Source organism: Doryrhamphus excisus, chromosome 15 (assembly GCF_030265055.1).
Source record: "Doryrhamphus excisus isolate RoL2022-K1 chromosome 15, RoL_Dexc_1.0, whole genome shotgun sequence".
In the NCBI taxonomy this organism is placed as follows: Eukaryota; Metazoa; Chordata; class Actinopteri; order Syngnathiformes; family Syngnathidae; genus Doryrhamphus; species Doryrhamphus excisus.
The window spans coordinates 9,160,788-9,176,058 of record NC_080480.1 but is presented as its reverse complement, the minus strand read 5'-3'; the positions used below and the strand labels follow the sequence as shown (position 1 = coordinate 9,176,058).

General features: G+C 46.3%; 1 protein-coding gene across 4 annotated transcripts in view; it reads left to right on the top strand.

Moving 5' to 3' along the window:
• Positions 1-15,271, top strand: part of LOC131103798 (junction plakoglobin-like) — a 116,332-nt gene that overhangs the window by 72,722 nt on the left and 28,339 nt on the right. For 3 of the 4 annotated variants that reach the window (XR_009119684.1, XM_058050343.1, XM_058050342.1), the window contains 3 exons: positions 2,089-2,310; positions 8,661-8,914; positions 9,501-9,739. Coding sequence is in view for 3 of the 4 variants with exons in the window: in XM_058050342.1 (XP_057906325.1) it covers positions 2,089-2,310; positions 8,661-8,914; positions 9,501-9,739 (715 nt within the window). In the remaining variant the exon portion in view is untranslated. Of the gene's footprint in view, positions 1-65; positions 190-2,088; positions 2,311-8,660; positions 8,915-9,500; positions 9,740-15,271 lie in introns of all 4 variants that reach the window. The other variant, XM_058050344.1, reaches the window with a different exon arrangement.

The following is a 15,271-nucleotide window of genomic DNA, read 5'->3' as shown; positions in this document are numbered from 1 at the left end:
CAGTCAAGGCCTTCTTTCTTCTTTCTCTTGCATCTGTCACAGTCACTCGCTGTGTCTCCCTCTAGATATTCCTGCGCCTGACTCGTGAGGGTGCGCCAACCTTGTCTTTCCAAAAGAATGGAGCTCCAGCTGTTTGGGTGGGATATCCGAGTGACTAATAATGGAACGCACATCCTCTTTCAAACTTAGGTGACTCAGCCAATGATTTGTCAGGATTATGGCTTCAATGATAATAAAAACATATTGATCCTGTCGAGTACAGCAGTACAGCAAATATAGAACATCCCAAACGACTGGGGACCGGGTCTATAAACAAGTCAGAGATTTAAAAGAAGGATCTTAAAAGGATCAGACAAAGACTACCCAAGTACAGTGGTACCTAGGTTCCTCTTATTATTCAAAAAACGTATTGTACGAAAAGGCTTGAGAGGGCTTGAGAGCTTTCCAAACAAGCCAAACAAAAGACAATGAAGCCACAACAGAAAGAGCACACACCTGAACTAAATAGGGAGTATGAAATTGAGGCAGGTGCGTGAAATAAACAGGGATAGAGAAAACGGAAGGGAACAAGGAAGTAGTTACAAAATAAGGGCATGGACACCGGAACAGAGGCAAAGAAGGAAACTAAAAAAGCTGTCCCGAGGGGGTAACGCCCACATTGTGACAATGACTGTATTAACATTTGTGGTCTTACCTTTTATTTATACCTTATTGTAGCATGTACGTTGCCTTATTAGAGTAGACTAGTACCAAACAAGGACAGTTTACAAGATCTGGGCTAGACTCAGAAAATCAAAATTTGGCTCTAGAAGTGAGAGTAAGGAGGCAAAACACAAATAATTAAGATGTGGTGGTACCTTATATTATAATGTGAAACAAACACCATAGAACAATACACACATATTTAGCTACGAATGGCCATTACAATTCTAGCTCAATCAATTTACAATGTGGTACATTCATTAAAATATTCAAAAGAAAGCCAGAATCCCAAGGCATATGGCAACAGTTCAATGGCCCGGCAATTGAGTGTCCAGAGGGTCAAGAGGTATGGCTCATGGCTATCGGTGTGTAATCCCTCCCGGATAATATACTGCACTGATTGGTGGCGCACCGTCATGTGACTTGGTGACACACCGTCATGCGACCTGGTGACGTAGCAACGACGTGACTTCACACCCACAGGTAATTTATCCATCCATTCTCTATACCACTTATCCCCACTAGGGTCACAGTAATGCAGGAGCCTATCCCAGCTGTCTTGGGGGCGAATGGTGGGCTAAACCCTGGACTGGTCATCAGCCAATCACATGGCACATATGGACAAACAACCATTTACACTCACATTCATACCTATGGACAATTTGAAGTCGACAATTAAATAACATGCATATTTTTGGAATGTGGGGGGAAACCTGCCCTGCGCCGTGCCTGTACTGTGCCAACAGGGTGTGGCCAGCACACTTTGCAAATGTCGTGTCGCAGAGCAGTCTAGCGCAGCAACCACACACCTGCACCTCCATCCGTCTCACTGTGGCAAAGAGTGACAAAGAGGGAGGAGAGAAGGTGTGAGAGGGTTTAACACAGCCAAGTGTAATCTTAACCAATCAAATGAGCGTCTCTCATTGACTTTAAATGCACATCACAGGCCACAAAGCACATCATGTACCAAGTACACCACCTCTTGGGACACGTCATGTGTTGCTGACAGTTACAGGAAACACAACATCAGGCTAATCCAGGCATCTTACTTGTTTTCCACCAGCAGTCCTGCTCTACATGGCCAAATAGGAGAACCTTTGATGGTATATTTGCAGTATCTCTTCCTCATCCTCCTTGAGAAAAAATGAACAATATTAGGTAAAAATTGTGATCGGGTGGGTAGATCTGATCTGATCATGAATGTGAAAAATGTGAAAAAGCATAACCTCAGAAATGAGCGATGAGTGGAGCTGTCTTGTGTTTTTTTCTTTGAGTTTCTACTTTTAAAATGTTGATTTTGGGGGACAAGCCATTTATTTAGAGGGGGCTTGCGGTGTACTGCTTCTCAAATATCTTCTGATCTGTGGGATGTGATGTTTTTTGCAGTGAGTGAGGCAAACAGTGTGGTGAAAGTGGCCGAGTGGCAGCAGACCTACTATGCATCAGACTCTGGCATCCAATCGGGCGCCACCACGGTGCGGGATGATGACAGCAGTACTGGGTACAGTGGCAGTAAGAAGTACACAAGTAATATAACGAGTACTACCACTGCACCTGTAACAACCAAGGCTGAAGGAGGATCAGCTGGTGAACAGGAAGGCCCCACAGGTGAGACTTTTGGTAAAAGTTGACTGTTTTTTGTGTTTCTGTCTGCTTAGTCTCCATCCATTCTACCCTGCTTACCTGTTCAGGGTCAATGAGGGCTCAGCAGAGCAAATATTAATCTCTCAATCTGTGCCACTTTGACATTATATCTTTTTCAGGTGGTATAGTGTTTGTCTCTCATGCCGCAGGTTCTGGGTTTGATCCCCAGGTCATTTTTGGGGTGCAAGATACAGTGGAACCTCAGTTTTTGTTATTTATTCATTTAAGTCAGAGAAGCAATTTTTCCCATAGGAAATAATGTAAATGGAAATCAATCTGTTGCAGACACGCAATATTAACAACGATAAATTTTATACAGAATTATTAGCTTTACATACAGACAAGGGTCTCCCAAGGCAAACAGGTCTGAGGTGATGGGACAGACCAAGAGTGATTCAGAAGACCCTTATGAACCAAAGCAATAGGAGGAACCGTACCTCGCCTGGATGTGGGATACCGGGGCCTCACCCTGGAGCCAGGCCGGGGGGAGGGGCTCGCAGGCGAAGCCACACGGGATCTCCCCCTCGTAGACCCAACACCCACGGGGGCAAGCATGAGGGTCTGTTGCATTGTGTGTTGGGTGGCGGTCAAGGGTGGGTGCCTGGACGACCTGGTCTTCGGCGGCCAAATCTGGTTCTTGGGACATGGAATGTCACTTCTCTAGTGGGGAAAGAACCTGAACTTGTGTGAGAGGTTGAGATATTCTGACTAAACATAGTCGGACTCACCTCGACCCACAGTTTGGGTTCTGGAACCAAACTCCTCGAGAGGGGCTGGACCTTGCAAGGGAGAAGCTGGGAGCTGGTGTGGGCTTATTAATACCGCCCTGGCTTGGTGCCTCTGTGTTGGAGTCAGCCCCGGTGAACAAGAGGGTCATTTCCCTATGCCTTTGGGCTGTGGAAAGGGTCCTTGTGCGTACGCGCCAAACGGCAGTTCGCAGTACCCGGCCTTCTTGGAGTCTATCAGGAGGGTCCTAGAGAGCACCCAGCTGGTGACTCCGTCGTTCTACTGGGAGACTTCAACGCCCATGTGGGCAATGCCAGTGTGACCTGGAGGGGCGTGATTGGGAGGAATGGCCTCCCTGATCTGAACCCATGCGGTGTAATGTTACTGGACTTCTGTGTGAACCACAGTTTGTCCATAACTAACACCATGTTCGAACATAGGGATGTCAAATAAGTGCCCTTGGCACCAGGTCTGCTGAGGCAGATAACCGGAGCTGCGGCCGCAAGGCGGTCGGTGCTAGTCGTGGCGGCAGGCACCAGAGGTCAGGGCCGCCGTTAAGCTGAAGAAGGAGTCCTATCGAGCATTGATGGCTTGTGGGACTCCAGAAGCGGCTGACAGGTACCGCCAGGCCAAACAGCTCGCAGCTTCAGTGTTTGTTGAGGCAAAAACTCGGGTGTGGGAGGAATTCGGTGAGGCCACGGAGCACGACTTTCGGTCGGCCTCAAAGAGGTTCTAGCAAACTGTCCGGCGCCTCAGAAAAGGGAAGCAGTGCCCGGTCCACACTGTTTACAGTGGAGACGGGGGCCTGCTGACCTCTACTGGGGATGTAGTCGGATGGTGGAAGGAATACTTTGAGGCCCTTCTCAATCCCACTGACATACCTTCCACAGAGGAAGCAGAGTCTGAGGACACATACGTGGACAGTACCATCACCATGGCTGAGGTATCTGGGGTGGTCAAAACGCTCCTCAGTGGCAAAGCTCCGGGGGTGGACGAGTTCCGCCCAGAATTCCTCAAGGCTCTGGATGTTGAGGGACACTCTTGGCTGGCACGCCTCTTGGATTGGCAGACCGGGGTGGTGGTCCCCCTTTTCAAGAAAGGTGACCGGAGGTGCCGGTTCCAACTATAGGGGGATCACACTCCTCAGCCTCCCTGGGAAAGTCTATTCCAGGATGCTGGAGAGAAGGGTACGACCGTTGGTCGAACCTTTGTTACAAGAGGTCCAATTTGGTTTTCGTCCTGGTCGTGGAACACTGGACCAGCTCTACACCCTCACGAGGGTGCTTGAGGGTGCATGGGCGTTTTCCCAACCAGTCTACATGTGCTTTGTGGACCTGGAAAAGGCATTTGACCATGTCCATCGTGGTGTCCTTTGGGGGGTGCTCCAGGAGTACGGGATTGGTGGCGCGCTACTACGTGTTATCAGGTCCTTGTACAAATGGGGCAGGTCTAGTTCGCATTGCCAGTAGTAAGTCGAGCCTGTTTCCGGTAAACGTGGCCTCCACCAAGGCTGCCCTTTGTCACCGATTCTGTTCACAATTTTCATGGACAGAATTTCTAGGCGCAGCCAAGGTGTTGAGTGAGTTCAGTTAGGGGGCCTTAGAATCTCATCTCTTCTATTTGCAGATGATGTGGTGCTTACTGGGACGGTTTGCATCTGAGTGTGAAGCGTCTGGGATGAGACTCAGTACCTCCAAATCAGAGGCCATGGTTCTCAGCCGCAAAGGGTGGAGTGCTCCCTCCGGGTTGGGAATGAGGTCCTGCCCCAGGTGGAGGAGTTTAAGTATCTCTGGGTCTTGTTCACGAGTGAGGGAAGGTGGGAGCGTGAGGTCGACAGACGGATTGGCGCAGCCTCGGCAGTAATGCAGTCGCTGTACCGGACCGTCATGGTGAAAAGAGAGTTGAGCCGGAAGGCAAAGCTCTCAATTTACCGGTCGATCTATGTTCCCACCCTCACCTATGGTCATGAGCTTTGGGTCATGACCGAAAGAATGAGATCGCGGATACAGGCGGCTGAAATGAGTTTCCTCCGTAGGGTAGCTACTCACCCTAAGAGATAGGGTGAGGCCATCCGGGAGTGGTTCAAAGTCGAGCCGCTTCTCCTTCACAGCCAGTTGAGGTGGCTCGGGCATCTAGTCCGGATGCCTCCCGGACGCCTCCCTGGTGAGGTGTTCCGGGCATGCCCAGCCGGTAAAAGGCCCCGGGGCAGACCTAGAACACGTTGGAGGGATTATGTCTCACAGCTGGCCTGGGAACGCCTTGGTGTCCTCCCGGTGGAGCTGGAGGAGGTGGTCGGGGACCGGGAAGTCTGGGCTTCCCTACTGAGACTGCTGCCCCCGCGACCCGGACCGGGATAAGTAGAGGAAAATGGATGATGGCATGCAGACAATAGAGAATTGACATGAAAGAATGCATACCAACAACTATTTCTTCTGATCTGTTTTGTTACTTACCATGCAGCCAAGCAAGACTGGCCATGCGGACACTATCTTGGTAGCTTGCGATAAGTTCTTTCTAGAATTCAATAGTGTTTCTCAACTTCTTTAACAAATAGCTGGCAGTAACAACTTTCTTCCCGTGGCATTTTATTTAGTAGTTGCTCTCAACAAAAACTGTATGGACATAGTGTCAGCAACACATTTGGCACTATGGGCAATTGATTACGTGGAATGTTACGGTACAGGGAAAATAGACTCATTTGCCACAGACAATATTGTTCAATAAGCAAGACAGTGTACGAAAGCCAAGACAAAATTTTTGTCAAAAATACTGATAGCCCCGCAAAAAACATTTACTGACCAAATTTACACTACTGTTGTTGTGTCAAGATTGTCTGCACTCAGTAAACACGGACCTACGTTACCACTCCTAGAGAACATACACGGTAAATCAGGAGTCTCTAGGCTCATGAACTACCAGTAGCTCCCGTACTGTCAAAATTAAAAAGCGGGGTTCAGCAGTAGCCCTGAAATCCTCAGGAGCGCTTGGGAGCATGACCAATTACAGCAGAGTGGGCGTGCCGCAGGCAGGCCATGTGTAGAACAAATTAACAGACCGTTCTGGATAGCCAGGGAAATACAGCTGGAATAGGTGCAGATTCTGAGCAATCTAGAAAGCTTTCTGTGTGGTGTATCATCACTCCATAACTCAATACAAAGGTCTGAAAAAAATAGCAAATTAGCAAGTGAAAAGATGACAGCACAACTGTGCAATAATCATTTTCAGTAATCAGTGTGTGTTATGTCTAACACACACAATAATAACTGATTTGAGAGAAATAAGTGCCTTGTTTGGATCAAAAAAATTTAAATCCTTGTAAAAATGCGAGGAAAAAGCAAGTTTATTTCTTGTGTGGATATGCAGTATTGATTTCCTCGGACAGCTTCTCCACGTCAATATATTTCCTCAAAGGACTACATATTACACTTGCTTACAGCCAAAATCATGTCGGTGAAATTGAGCAGGCAATATGCCAGGCAAACTGCAGATTGAAAAATAGAAAATGCCATTGTCGTGCACTTAATAATATATGTTGGAATTCTCTTTGGAATGATTGAAGCGTCATGTCTGAACAATCCTCATTGCTGCTATGTTCATTTTCAGGTCTGTTAGTCCTGCCTTATGCCAAAGTTTTGATTCATCATGAACTGAAATTACTCCAGTTCCATACTGATTTGATTCATCAGGCACATGCACACACACCAAGTGAAGTAAGATGAGATTAAATTAAATAGTCCTCAGGACAAAATATCCAAACTTAAGACCACCACTCCTTGTGCTTCTGGAATCTATGGTTAACCACCCCTTGCATTAGTGCATGCTTGATACTGAGAATTATAAGCAGTGATGGGAATTTTATTTAAACAGCGTTTAAATAAACGGCGCCACTAACGCCATTACTTTTTCAGTAACGGGTAATCTAACTAATTACTATTACTGTCAGCATAAAGCCGTTACTATTTTTGACACCCCGTTACTGCACGTTACTGAAGCCGCCTAAAAATATATCACCAACTTCATAACTAATCTGCAGCACAGTGAGAGTGTTGCAGAGTGACAAGGGAGGGTTGTGAGATAACCACATAAGCAATGAGCATTGGCTAAGGTTTAGTAAGATTGCGTCTTCAGCCAATCAGAGAACTTGGGTGGGTGGGTGTTTAGAGCACATTGAGTGAGAATACAGCGTTTGCCAAAGGGAAGTACAGACACTACTTTAACCTCATTGAGGTGAAAGGTAAAAATGTACACGTCAAATGTACATTATGTCTTTGAAATAATAAATTTGTCCACGTCTTGGGGGGGGATCAGGGGTGAGTAATGCAATAGTTACTTTTACTGGTAACTAGTTACTTTTGTAGTGAGTAACTCAATTAGTAACTCAGTTACTTTTATGGAGAAGTAACGAGTAAATATAACTAATTACTTTTTTAAAGTAACCTTGCCCAACACTGATTATAAGGAAGGATCTGGCATCACAGTCACCATGAAAAGCATGAATAAAACTTTGTTGTACAACTTTGTTGTCATCGATTGAGATCCTGCAGCGGCCGCAAGGTCCACCTCCTCAATAAGGCATATGTACAGTCTCATCTGAAGTTTGCCAATGAACACAAATAAATGATTCAGATAACGTGTAGGGGAATGTGACTAAATTGAGGTCTTTGGCATCAACATGACTTGATGTGTTTGGAGGCAAAGAAATGCTGAATTTGACCCAAACAACAGGATGCAAAGTGTACATGAAGACGCCAAGGCATTGAGAGGCTGATGAATAAGGCTGTACACCATAGAATCATGCTGGGGGATTAAATACTTATTTCCCTCAATCAATTGAGTAATTTTGTTTGGATTTTTTTTATGTTTATACATTTTGTCCTGCAAATGTGAGGGAAAGGTACACATTGATATTGACTATAAAAATATGTGTCATTAACGCAGCTCAATGTCCTATCACTCTTGGCTGCGGTCCCCTTATACCCACACGCTGCTCGGAACAGACGTCGCTACAAGTTCCCCACAAACTGCCATATCCAATCGCCTTGTTAAAATATCCTATGCAAAACAATTTGGTAAAGAAAATGTTGACGATGGTTGAGATGGTTCGGACATGTCCAGAGGTGAGATAGTGAATGTATTCGTTGAAGGATGCTGCGTTTAGAGCTGCCAGATAGGAGGCGTAGATGAAGACCAAAGAGGGTTGGATGGAGGACCCTGAAGGGGAAAGCTGAAAGAGAAAGAAGAAGACCCTCCAGTGTGAACATAGCCATATTCACTTTCATTGAAAAGAGTAAAGACAAAAATATTTTCTCAGACTTAGGGTATGTCGGTTTCAGTTTGCTGTCCTCAGTTCATTTTCTTTGTCGCCCAGTCATAGCAGTCAACTGGCATCCAGAGTTAGAAGTTACCTCAACCTCCAAAGCAATATCTAATTGACATCATTAATTTGATTGTATCAATGATCGTATCACATTAAATACTATCTGCATAGAATACATGTCCCGACATGTGACCCGGTCATCTGAAGTCCACTGTGGTCATCAATGGATGGTGTCACTTCATGCTTTCTGTGTCACAATTTATTTCCCCAGATTTAGATGCTCAGTACTCACTAACCCGGGCTCAGCGTGTCAGGGCTGCCATGTTTCCAGAGACGCTGGTGGAGGGAGAGGTAGCCATGCCTCTCCAATCGGATGCCACACAACAGAGCAATGTGCAAAGATTGGCTGAGCCATCACAGTTACTAAAGACAGCTATAGTCCACCTGATCAACTACCAGGATGATGCAGAGCTGGCAACGAGAGCAGTGCCGGAGCTCACTAAGCTGCTTGCAGATGATGATCCGGTACTTCCTGCCACTTTCACTTTACTGTGGATTTGTTCATTCATACATCATACATAGGTCGTTGTATTCTCAGAGCATTGAAGTGATCACAACACATTAAATATTAAATATGATTTCCCAAATTTGTAATGCAAAAGTTTGACGTGAACATGCAATAAATCCACATGACATGTTGTGTCCAGACTGTGTAGTGTGTAATGTTTCTGTAATTTGAATTGTAATAATTGCAATATTATAGCTTTTTTCTTTTATGAGGGAGACAGAAGCAGACTTACCTGAAGTATGAGAAACATTTATCATAAAAATGAATTTAAATGTCTGGAAATATATTTCTACAAAACCCCAGGCAGGATTTGAAAATGACTTGCATAGATTATAGGGCTGTAGAAATGTATGCTCACAAATGGTTATGAATATATATTGCATTTATTATTGCATATTATTAAAGAATAAACCATTCACTGTAATTTATGATACATCTGCTGTTATAGAAAGGTTGAATGATTAACAACAAATCTTGACTTCTATTTTAGTTTTGACCATATGACAAACCCATCCCTAACACATTTCTTGCTGTACTTACTAGGTTGTGGTGAACAAGGCAGCCATGATAGTCAACCAGCTCACTCGTAAAGAGGCCAGTCGCCGGGTTCTGGTGCAGTCCCCGACCATGATAGGTGCGGTGGTTCGCGCCATGACTACAACAGTTGACATGGAAACAGCTCGTTGCACAGCTAGCGTCCTCCACAGTCTGTCACACCAGAGTGAGGGACTGCAGGTCATATTCAAGTCCGGAGGGATACCAGCGTTGGTTCGCATGCTAAGGTAAGACTTTAAAGACTTTAATTGGTAAAGGTAAAGACTTTAATTGGACTACCAAGTTAAACAAATACATAAATTTGCCTTGATCAGTTCTGTGATGATAAAAGTAAGTGAAACAACTGGACAGTGCACAATAATCACAGGAGTAATTATTGGGAACCTATTGGGATCACCCCTAGGAGACACAACAATTAGGAATAAATTCTTGCCCTCTTCTTTCCTAATCTCCATTGCAAAATTATTTGGTTAAGCAAAATTCTGGGTTGCACAACATCCATGAGAAAACACACAAATTGAGGCATATTTACTCGTGATGAGCCGGATACTCGGACTGCACAGTGGCCGAATGGTTAGCATGTTGGCCACACAGTCAGGAGATCAGGAAGATGTGGGTTGCATTCTCCGCTTGGGCATCTGTGTTTGTTTTCATGTTTTCCCTGTGCGTTGGTTGTCTTCGGGGACTCCGGTTTCCTCCCACATTCCAAAACATGCTAGGTTAATTGGCGACTCCAAATTGTCCATAGGTATGAATGTGGGTGTGAATGTTTCTTTTTCTCTATGTGCCCTGTGATTGGCTGGCGACCAGTCGCGGTTTACCCCACCTCTCGCCCGAAGACAGCTGGGATAGGCCAGCATTACCCCCGGTAAGACCCTAACGAGGATAAGCGGTGTAGACAATGGATGGATGGAGCTGGATACTCGTTGATAATGCATTTTTGCCACATACGAGTATGAAATGAATACATTTCATCAGCATCCACATTTGAGTTTAAAGAAAATGTTCATTATGTAATCACTCTTGATTGGCCAGTCACACACAGTGAACGCCTCTCCTGAGATGGTAGCAGCCACACAGGAGCTGAGCGATGCCTCATTCACATAATGGCTCATGCATTTGGTCGCACTGCCTCCACTTTGTTAGGTTTTCTTCAGCTCGTCTCTATTTCATTTTGTATCTCAAGTTACTTGGTAAATTTCTCTCATAAGGTACGGTGCATTTGACAAGACAGCTCTGTTCATGCTTGTATTACCTCAGTCACTTATGCATCAGGGGCAGCATGAGCACTTTTAAATGTATTTTTGTCTTATTCTATGAAGTCATCATAAAACAGGTATGCCACTTACAATATACAGTAACAGTAACCAAATGACTGCCACATTGACCGGCCACAACCTTAGGTACAGCTGCATCAAACACTGCCTGTGTGGTTATGATGAAATATAACACCCTCTCAATACGTTGCAGGATGCATGTTGTAATCTTTTTCACACGGACAGCCGCGACCGGGTGCTCTCGGCTTGTGTGCTGTAAGTGTATATTTGGTTGTTGTTACTCTTCAATTCCCCAAGATGTCCTTAATGTTAGGTATCTGTGGAGTATGTATGTTGCATGGAGGAGCTATCAGTTGTGCTGTCACTATGCTAGAGACAAGATGTTGTTGCCTGCTCTGAAATAATGCCACCCAAACGGGAGCTAAATTTATTTATTCTTGGATGATATATGAAGATATCACAGCCAGTATCTGCTACTCCTATACAGACAATACGAGAACGATGATGTCACTGACCCACTACTGCCACGTCGCTGTCACATGACTAGAAGTGAGCTTTGATGGGAAGCCAACATAATATCTGAATATTTCAACGAACCTGACTCACCTCAGGATTCTCTAACGGCAATCAAGAAAACCAAAAAAAGCTAATCGTGGGCTAAAACCAAGATGGCCCCAGCACACACAATTTCTCAAATGGGTACTTGAACAATGTGCTGCCTTTAAGCGAAATGCCTTTAGGTGAAATTAACGATACCTTATAAAATATATTATTTTATCAATCATAATTTTTTAATTGGAAGATATTTTATGAAAACAATCGTGATTAGGTTTTCCGCATTGCTAGCATACTGACCTTTTTCCAGTGAAGGTTGTACTCCGTCAGGGCTGCCCTTTGTCATCGATTCATTATTGTTATGAAAAGAATTCATAGGCACTGCCAGGGCTTTGAGGGGTTTGGTGGCCTCATGATTAGGTCTCTGCTTTGTGCAGATGATGTGGTCCTGTTGGCTTCATCGAGCTGGGACCTTCAACTCTCACTGATTCTGTTCGCAGCCGAGTGTGAAGCAGCTGGGATGGGAATCATCACCTCCAAGTCTGAGTCCATAGTTCTTGCCTGCAAAAATGTGGAGTGCCATTTGCAAGCCGGGGATGAGATGTGAAGGAGTTCCTCAGGCTCACGTTCATGAGTTAGGGAACGATAGAATAAGAGATCAACAGGTGGATTTGTGCGCCTTCTGCAGTGACGCAGACTCTGCATTGTTTCATTGTGGTGAAGAGAGAGCTGAGCCAAAAGGCAAAGCTCTAAATTTACCGGTCGATCTACATTCCTACCCTCAACTATGGCCATGAGATATGGGTAGTGACCGAAAGGACAATATTGTGGGTCCATAGGGTGGCTTGGCTCTCCCTCAGAGATTGGATGAGATGCACTTTCATCTGAGAGAAATTGAGTAGCCTCTGCATTGTAATCGTAGTAATCTCTGCATTGGGAGAAGATGAGGTGACCGGGACATCTGTCTGCCTTTCTGATGCTTCCCTGAGGTGTTCAGGGCATGTCTGACAGGTAGGTTGCCTCGGGGAACACCCAGGACACTATGTCTCTCAACTGGCCTGGGAACACCTCAGGATCCGCCAGGAGGAGCTAGACGAAGTACCTGGGTAGAGGGAAGTCTGCTGCCCCCGTGACCCAACCTTGGATAAGCGGAAGACGATGGATGGACGGACAATTGTTATTATGATATGCATGTGTTTTATCATATCTGTGGCCTTTTCAACGAAAGCTAGTCAGCTTTTCAAAGTTAATCCCTTTTAAGCCTTTACTGAGGATGAATAATTCACACTAATAATTAATTCAAAGCTTAATTCACCCTGAAAGTGAAAGGAAGACTGAATAAAATGAAGTGCTTAACAGAATGCAGGTTGGTGTCCATCTAGGTACTCTCATAGCTTTTTTTTTAACCTTTTCTTGTCAACATGCACTATCCCACCCTTTGCTCCCCTGTTGCTTTATGTTGTCATTTGGCGTGTGTTTGTTCTCATCTAGAGTCATCCCCCGCAACATCTTGCATTATCCTCTTTGTGTGTCTGTGTGAATTGTGTATTAAACTGAGTGATAATTAGTAGTTAAAGTGAGATCTACGCAGCCCCTTCCAATTCATGGAAACACTTTGGCCTCTCCAATGTTGACAGCGGAAAGATGACAACAGCCATGTTATATTTAAGCTGTGTCATGCTAAAATAAAATTTTGGCAACACAACAAACATAAGAAGCCACGTAATTCGATTCCACCCGATGAAGGAGGCCGTGAGATGGCAGGCTGTTGAGCTGTTAATTTAGAACGAGTATTTTATGTGTGTTGAGTTACTTTGGTAAATAGCACTTGTTGAATACAGTAAGTGGACAAATGTATTAGCGAGGGGGTAGAATTAAATAAACTCTGCTTCTTACTACTCCTTTTTAGACATGTGGAATTATGAATTGTAACATGAATTCACTGTATGCATGTTCTTCATAAATGATACCATAACATACCAATTTGTTACTGTTACACAAATGTTTACATTTTTAAATATGTGAGTAAGACACATTTACATTTTTTGATTCAAGATACGGTACCGCTTACCTTTGGCTTTGTACAACAAAGTTGGAACTTTTCGATTAGTTTAATACGTCCATCCATCCATTTTCTGTACTGCTTATCCTCACCAGGGCATACTGGAACCTATCCCAGCTGACATTAGGCGAGAGGCAGCGTACACCCTGGACTGGTCGCCAGCCAACCACAGGGCACATATAGACAAACAACCATTCACTGTTACGAGTCCTCGGTAGCGGACCCAAGAATGCAGATGCAGGTTGAAGGAGTTGAACATTCTTTAGTAACAAAAGAAAAGAGGAACAAACTAAGGTGGGCGGTGGACGAGGCACACCAGGATGAGGAAACAGGCTAGGGTCTACTGGCATGGGAGGCAGGAACAGCTAGACAGGAGCGAGAGAGCTGGCAGCAAGGTCGGGATGTCGGGTAGAGTGCCAAAGAACCAGCGACTCCCAGCTGCCTCCAATCAACCTAAGTAGTGGAGCGGTCTGATGGGGAACAGGTGCGTCCAGCTGTCCCAGCTCCAGGCGGGCGATAGACTGGAGGGAGAGACAGAGAGAGGGCGAGCACCACAAGAGGCAACAGGTGATCGTCACAGTGCCCCCCCCCCCCTTAACGAGCGCCTCCTGGCTTCTCAGGAAACCGGCGGTAAAAGTTGGTGAGCCCCTGTCCCTTCTTCTCACGTCCAAAACTGCAGGTCACGGGAGGACAGCCACACCTCTTGTTCCACCTGGTAGTGGGGGGCAGATGTGCGGTGGCGGTTGGCTACCCGTTGGTTCCGCTCAGATGTCCTTGACGTGAACACCGTAGCGGGTGTTGTGCCAGGCTGAGCGTGCCCGGCGGAGGTGGGCGGCCACCGATGGGACTGTGGAATCCGGTTCCAAGGAGGAGAATGCTGGTGGCTGGAAACCATAGGTGGCGTGGAATGGGAACAAGCCTGTGGCGGAACTTATCAGGGAGTTATGAGCATACTCAATCCAAGGAAGATTGGTGGCCCATGTGGTTGGCTGTTGATGGCTGGATGGCAGCCTCCAGGTCCTGGTTGGTCCGTTCCGTCTGACCGTCACTCTGTGGGTGGTAGCCGGAAGTGAGGCAGGGGGTTGCCCCCAGGGACCTGCAAAAAGCCCTCCAAACTGCGGACGAGAACTGGGGACCTCTATCAGAAACCACCTCCAACGGAATGCCGTGAAACCAGGAGCTGAGCGGTCTCCAGGGCAGAGGCGAGCTTGGGGAGGGCGATGAAGAGAGCCATCTTTGAAAATCTGTCCACGATGGTGAGGATGGTGGTCTTGCCGCTTGAAGGGGGGAGACCAGTAACAAAATCCACGGCTATGTGGGACCAGGGCCGGGACAGGATGGGCAGGGGGTGGAGGAGTCCAGCGGGGGCCTGGTGGGAGGCCTTGTTCCGGGCGCAGACTGCACAGTCGGCCACAAACCTCTTGGCGTCTGCTCGGAGGGTGGGCCACCAAAAACGTTGGAAAAGGAGGAAGATGGTGCGGTTGATACCGGGTTGGCGTGCCAGCTTGGAACTGTGGGCCCTGCATAACATGTCGGAGTGGAGTCTGGGAGTGACAAACAGGCGTCAAGGTGGATGTTGAGGATGCAAGAGTAAGGGATGATAGGTTCCGGGGTGGTCTGTTTGGTGGGGGCAGCGTAAATGCGGGATAAGGCGTCCGACTTAGTGTTCTGGGATCCTGGGCGGCAGGTAATAATGAAGTTAAAACGAGTGAAGAACAGGGCCCACCTGGCTTGGCGGGGGTTGAATCTATGAGTGGAGCGGAGATAGGCCAGGTTCTTGTGATCCGTGAGGACTGTAAATGGGAGTTCCGCCCCCTCCAACCAGTGCCTCGACTCCTGGAGGGCCAGGACGATGGCCAGGAGTT